At 55.7% G+C, this 6,056-nt stretch overlaps 1 protein-coding gene and 2 non-coding genes across 3 annotated transcripts; 2 read left to right on the top strand and 1 right to left on the bottom strand.

The window, feature by feature from the left end:
* TRNAL-CAG (transfer RNA leucine (anticodon CAG)) lies at positions 1 to 83 on the top strand. The gene has a single exon. It is a non-coding gene; the product is annotated as a tRNA-Leu (tRNA).
* A 136-nt stretch (positions 84 to 219) lies between these two features.
* Positions 220 to 302, bottom strand: TRNAL-CAG (transfer RNA leucine (anticodon CAG)). Its single transcript has one exon. It is a non-coding gene; the product is annotated as a tRNA-Leu (tRNA).
* Positions 303 to 710: 408 nt separating this feature from the next.
* PLLP (plasmolipin) lies at positions 711 to 4,176 on the top strand. The gene is made up of 4 exons (XM_068693671.1): positions 711 to 959; positions 2,960 to 3,133; positions 3,324 to 3,443; positions 3,519 to 4,176. The coding sequence occupies exons 1-4, from the start codon at positions 822 to 824 to the stop codon at positions 3,630 to 3,632; spliced, it is 546 nt and encodes a 181-aa protein (XP_068549772.1). The 5' UTR covers positions 711 to 821; the 3' UTR covers positions 3,633 to 4,176.
* Positions 4,177 to 6,056: the final 1,880 nt, after the last annotated feature.

Below are 6,056 nucleotides of genomic sequence, written 5' to 3'. Positions count from 1 at the left end.
GTCAGGATGGCCGAGCGGTCTAAGGCGCTGCGTTCAGGTCGCAGTCTCCCCTGGAGGCGTGGGTTCGAATCCCACTTCTGACAACTCGCGGATCTTTTGTGCGCGCCCTACGTTTATTTTATTATTTTTTTTTTGCTGTTGTCGTTTTACGATCGTTTCGCGGCTCTCTCCGCAGCGCCAAAAGGCGGGAGGTGCCCCCCCCGCAGCAAAACGCGAAGCTGTCAGAAGTGGGATTCGAACCCACGCCTCCAGGGGAGACTGCGACCTGAACGCAGCGCCTTAGACCGCTCGGCCATCCTGACCCGCTGCTGCAGCGCTCCCTGCAGCCCCTTTAGTGCCACGCCGCCGAGCCCCGACGGGGACCCCGTCCCTGTCCCCAGGAGCAGTGCCAAAAACTAGCGATGAGCGGTGCACCCCAGGGATTGATACTGGGTCCGGTCCCGCTTGGGGCCTGCATTAATGAAAATCTGACAGAGGTGGGAGGAGTGCCTGAGGCACCCGAGGGTCATGGTGCCATCCAGAGGGTCCTGGGCAGGCTGCAGACAAAATCTGCCTCCTGCAGCTCAACAAGGGCAAGAACCAGGTCTCCAGACACCGTCTGCAGCGACAAGGAGATTGTAACCCCGCTCCCCTCCGTGGGGCTGTACCGGGGGCAGCCCCAGGAGCCCCCGCCCCGACGGGGCGGGCCGGGCCCGTGCCCCGCAGAGCCGGAGCGGGGAGGGGGGGGGGGGGGGAAGGCTTCCCCCGGGACCTCCTCCCCTCAGCCGGCGCTGGGGGCGGCCCGAGCCGTGCCGAGCCGTGCCGGTGCCGGTGCCCGCAGCATGGCCGGGCTGCCCGGCACCGTGCGGCCCCGCAGCGGCTCCCCCGGAGCCTCCGCCGCGCTGCCCGCCCCGCGCCTCGCCGCCCTCGACGGCGCCTTCGTCTGCTCGCCGCTCGGGGGGCTGATGGGCGCCCAGGCCGTGAGTACCGGGGTACCGGGAGGAGGGAAGGGGGGGCTCGGTCGTGGACCCCTCGGGTGCTGCCCGCTCCTTGCGGCCTCGCCGCCGTGCCCGCGCTTTCCGTCGGCGAGGAAATGGGTTCGTAGGGGGGCTTTCTGAGGGAGCTGCCGTCTGCCAAATCTTCCTGAATGCTGGTGCAGGCAACCTGAGTGACCTACGTCCTTGGAATGGGTTCCTTTCCCCTGCAGGCTGATAGGCAGGGTTTGGGGAGCTGATAGTGGCTGATAGTCCTACCCCGTACTCAGTGGCATTGCCCTGGCCGAAAGCAGACTGGATTTCCCTTTGCCCTTCCCCGTCCTTGCTTTCTGATGAATCCCTAACCCCGAGATGCCGCAGCCTCACTCCCTCTCCCCTTCTCCCCTCTCCAAAGCTGAAGGAAGCTTCTTCTGTTTGTCCTCACGGCCTGGGCTCAACACCCGGCAGCTCTCGGTGCCGGGCACAGGACGATGCACGCAGCCCCGTGGGGCACAAGCCGATGGACCCGCAGTCCCCATCAGGGTGTGGGCTATGGGACAGCACCGTGCCGGTGGGCGAGCTGCGTGGTGCATGCCCCTCTGCCCCCTGCCCCACCGGCCGGCACCGTGGGGCTGAGCTGCAGGATCTCAGCCCACTGGGAAGGGTCAGGGAAGAGCCTTGCAAGGGGAGGCTCTTTGTTTTTTGTTTTTTCCTATCCAAGTTTCTCCTGAACGCCTGTTTTGCGATCACGAGTGTTAGAAACCAACATGAAAGAAAGGCGGCATTGTCCCGATGGAGGCAACAGCAGCCGAGCACCAAGGCTTTGTGCACAGGGGGACAAAGGCTGTTGTGTCTCCAGCATGACAATAAGCAATGCAGACGGTGGTAGCGTCAGCGCCCTGCCAGCTGCTTTCAAAGGGCCGTTCTCCTCGCCCTGGATGGGCCCACAGCTCCCTGCCAGCTTCACCCAGTTCTGCCAAAACAGAGGCTGGCACCTCCATTCCCAGCCAATCCCACGAGAAATCCATCAAATGCAGTCTCCAGTCATGCCAGGGTGAGGATGATGGTTGGTGAAGCCCTTGCAGGCAGGAGCTCTCCCTCGGTACCATGATTTTCAGTGGTACAGGAGCTGGACAGCCCGTGCATGCAACTGCACCTGGAATCACAGAATTGTTTAGGTTGGAAAAGACCTCTAAGATCATCTAGTCTTTGGGATGTTCCCCAGCAGGAAAGTGGGAACTGCACGAGGAAAAGACCATCTCTGTTCTTTGGCTAAAGCTGTTGCTTGCAATAAGGTAGCACGAAGCTCATGAGGTATAAAAGGCCCCAGATGCAGGGTCTATGTGGTCCCTTAGAAATGCAAACATAAATCCCGTGTTGTTTTTTGACACTTGTATGCGCATCGGGAATTGTTTCGCTGTTTACTTCTTGCTGAGCAGTAGAAACAGACTCAGCTACCTGCTTCTTTCTGGATTACACTGCAGGTAGCCTGCAGGCACACGATGCGACAATTATGTAGTTAAACCTGCTTGATGCAAAAGGTGAGCCCTAGAAGCTGTACAGGATATGAAAACCGAACCAAACCAGTCCACACCTAACTGAACAGCAGCAAGAAGCTTGCTTTTGTGTTTTTCTTTCAAGTGATGCTGTACCTGGGGGACGTCATGGCTTGGCTGGGGCCCCAGGAGCCACCACACATCTGGATTTATCCAGCCCAGGTCACATTCCCAGTGCAGTGCCAGCCTGGTACGGAGCAGCCAGGCAAGAAGGGACCTTTGGTGGCAGGGATGCCCAGGTTTCACTGACTCTGCCTTGCAGGACATCCCTGTGCTGGTTCCTGGGGCCAAAACCTGCAGCAAGGTGACCCCAAGTGATGAGTCCCAGATGGAGACCCTGTCCCAAGCTTCCTCATGGTGACGCTTTCAGGCAGCAGCTGGGATGTGCAGACCCAGTTCCTGCACCTGCAGGAATGGCCACCTGAACACTTTCCCCTTCCCACCCTGCAGGTGCTCGGCCTCCTGGTGTGGACACTCATTGCCAACACGACCTACCACCTCCACGCGGCGTACGGCTGGGTGATGTTTGTGTCCATCTTCTTCTGGATAGCAACAGTCCTCCTCTTCATAACCTACCTCCTGCAGCTTCCTCTGAAGTTCTACGTGATCCCCTGGCCCCTCGTGGTATGTAACCGAGCATGAGCAAGGGGCATCCCCCCTGGGAAATGCCTCAGGACAGCCCCAACCCAACCTGTTGCAATAGGCCGTTGCTTTTGACCTTTTGCGTTTTAAGCTTTTGGAAGTGCCTCCAAGCGCAGGCTGCTGGGTGTAAGGCAGAGCGCAGACCTCACCGCCTCTTCTTTGTCTTCCCCAGTTGATGATCTTCAACGCTACAGCAACCGTTCTGTACATCACCGCCTTCATCACATGCTCCGCAGCCGTCCAGCCTACCTCGTGGCGCCAGTGGGATTACAACAGAAGAGCTGCAGCGTCCGTAAGTACAAGCACGCAGGCGAGGGCTGAGGTGCTTAAGACACCGCGCTCACACGTCACTGTGCTCCTCTTCCAGTTCTTCGCCTGCCTCGTGATGCTCGCCTACGGGGTGAGCACCTTCCTCAGCTTCCGTGCCTGGAAAGGACTCGGCAGCAACGCGGCCACCAGCCAAGTGACCAACCACGCGTGAAGAGCAGCGTGCACCCGGGCAGGGTGGCTCAGTGCAGCACGTCACCGAGCCACTCGTGCCACCAGGGCTTCTTCTGGACAGTGGTGGCAGCAGCCAGTGCTGCTGGCCCACACGCCAGGGTCCTGTGGAAGCTGTTCTGTGGTCTCAGGTGATGCTTCTAGCTGATGTGTCCACAGCGCAGACCCACCACGACTGGTGCCATCACCAGCAGCCTCACCAGGAGGCTGAGGGCTCACTGGAAGCTGAAGCTCCTGTGTGTCCTTGGGACTTGTTCCTGCCCTCACACACCCCAGAGGAACCTGATCCTCACTGGAGCAGCATTGCTGAGGGGATTCATTTGGCAGACTCCAGTACCAGAACTCACTAAAGCAAGCTTGGGTTCCTGTCTCTGGTCATTTGCAGTCACAGTGTAAATAAGTGCAATTAACTTGTATTGATGGGGGCAGAGCTAAGCCAAGGAATAAGTCTAAACTATTACTATATTGATTTAAAAAAAAAAAATGAAGCAGAAATTTTATGCTTTAAATAAAAATCTGAAATCCAACATTTGAGTTTGTCAAGAAAATAAATCTCTTTTTATGAGAAAGAAGATGGCAGGTACATCCACAGAATGGGCAGTGGAGATTTCACTGACCATTTCCTAGCGTGTACGGGCATTACAACCCAGCCCACAGGGAGAAGGCACAAAGGCCATGGTGCATTGCTTTGCTGCATGCACGTACCATGAGCACAAGAACATGAGGAGTGCAAAGACTTTGCTGAGCTCCCTCCTGTACACACAAAGGTCTCGGTGCCACACAAGGCATTCAGTTAATGTTTCCACCACTTCCCTTTCAGAATTTGCATTAGCAGGGCAGTTATGTCTGTTAGCTACAGGTGGTCTTCAAAAAGCTAAATGAAGGCTGCAAATGCTCTGGGAGCAAACACAAGGTCAGAGCCTTAAGAGTAGGCTGACCCATACCTGAACACAGAACCATGCCGCGCTGAAGTTCAGCTGTAGTATCTTGGAGATGGGCTGGCACTTGTCAGAACTAGAACTGATGATCAGCCAGACACAGCAACGTTTCCTTTCGCATCCTTCTGCTACAAGCTAGTAGAAACAGATGAAATAAATTTCATCTATTTACAGAAGGCTGTCACACAGTGAGCTATGCTGCAAACGTACCACACACCCTGTTTGCATGGATCTAATTTTAACTGGTCTACAGAGGTAGGCTCAGGAAATTTTGCTACATTAATCACACACACAGAATCACACAGAATTTCTAGGTTGGAAGAGACCTCAAGATCATCGAGTCCAACCTCTGACCTAACACTAACCGTCCCCACTAAACCATATCCCTAAGCTCTACATCTAAACGTCTTTTGAAGACTTCCAGGGATGGTGACTCCACCACCTCCCTGGGCAGCCTGTTCCAGTGCCTAACAACCCTTTCAGTAAAGAAATTCTTCCTAACATCTAACCTAAAACTCCCCTGGCGTAACTTTAGCCCATTCCCCCTCGTCCTGTCACCAGGCACATGGGAGAACAGGCCAACCCCCACCTCGCTACAGCCTCCTTTAATGTACTTATACAGAGCAATAAGGTCACCCCTGAGCCTCCTCTTCTCTAGGCTGAACAAGCCCAGCTCCTTCAGCCGCTCCTCGTAGGACTTGCTCTCCAGGCCCCTCACCAGCTTCGTCGCCCTTCTTTGGACCCGCTCAAGCACCTCGATGTCCTTCTTGTAGCGAGGGGCCCAAAACTGAACACAGTACTCGAGGTGCGGCCTCACCAGAGCCGAGTACAGGGGGACGATCACCTCCCTAGCCCTGCTGGTCACAGTGTTTCTGATACAAGCCAGGATGCCGTTGGCCTTCTTGGCCACCAGAGCACACTGCTGGCTCATATTCAGCCGACTGTCCACCATCACTCCCAGGTCCTTCTCTGCCTGGCAGCTCTCCAACCATTCCTCTCCCAGCCTGTAGTTCTGCTTGGGGTTATTGCGCCCCAGGTGCAGGACCCGGCACTTGGCCTTGTTGAACTTCATACAGTTGACCTCAGCCCATCGGTGCAGCCTATCCAGATCCTCCTGCAGAGCCTTCCTACCCTCGAGCAGATCGACACACGCACCTAGCTTGGTGTCATCTGCAAACTTACTGAGGGTGCACTCAATACCGTCATCCAGATCATTGATGAAGATGTTAAAGAGGACCGGCCCCAGCACCGAGCCCTGGGGGACGCCACTAGTGACTGGAAAGGCAGGAATTTAAAAGGGCTTGAATAAACTCCATTAGCCTCTGACAGGTCTGCTTTAATTTTCTGTGGAAGAAGAGTGGGGTAAATGAAGCGTCAGGTTTTACCAGCTATAAATACATGTCAAAAAAAATCAGTGAGAAAATTAGCATCTTTATGAATTTTTGTGACAAAGTTAAAACTCTTAAAAA

The sequence above is a fragment of the Anas acuta genome, chromosome 10, assembly GCF_963932015.1.
Source record: "Anas acuta chromosome 10, bAnaAcu1.1, whole genome shotgun sequence".
NCBI lineage: Eukaryota > Metazoa > Chordata > Aves > Anseriformes > Anatidae > Anas > Anas acuta.
Note: the sequence above shows the minus strand (reverse complement) of the source record. Positions and strands in the feature narration are given on the sequence as shown.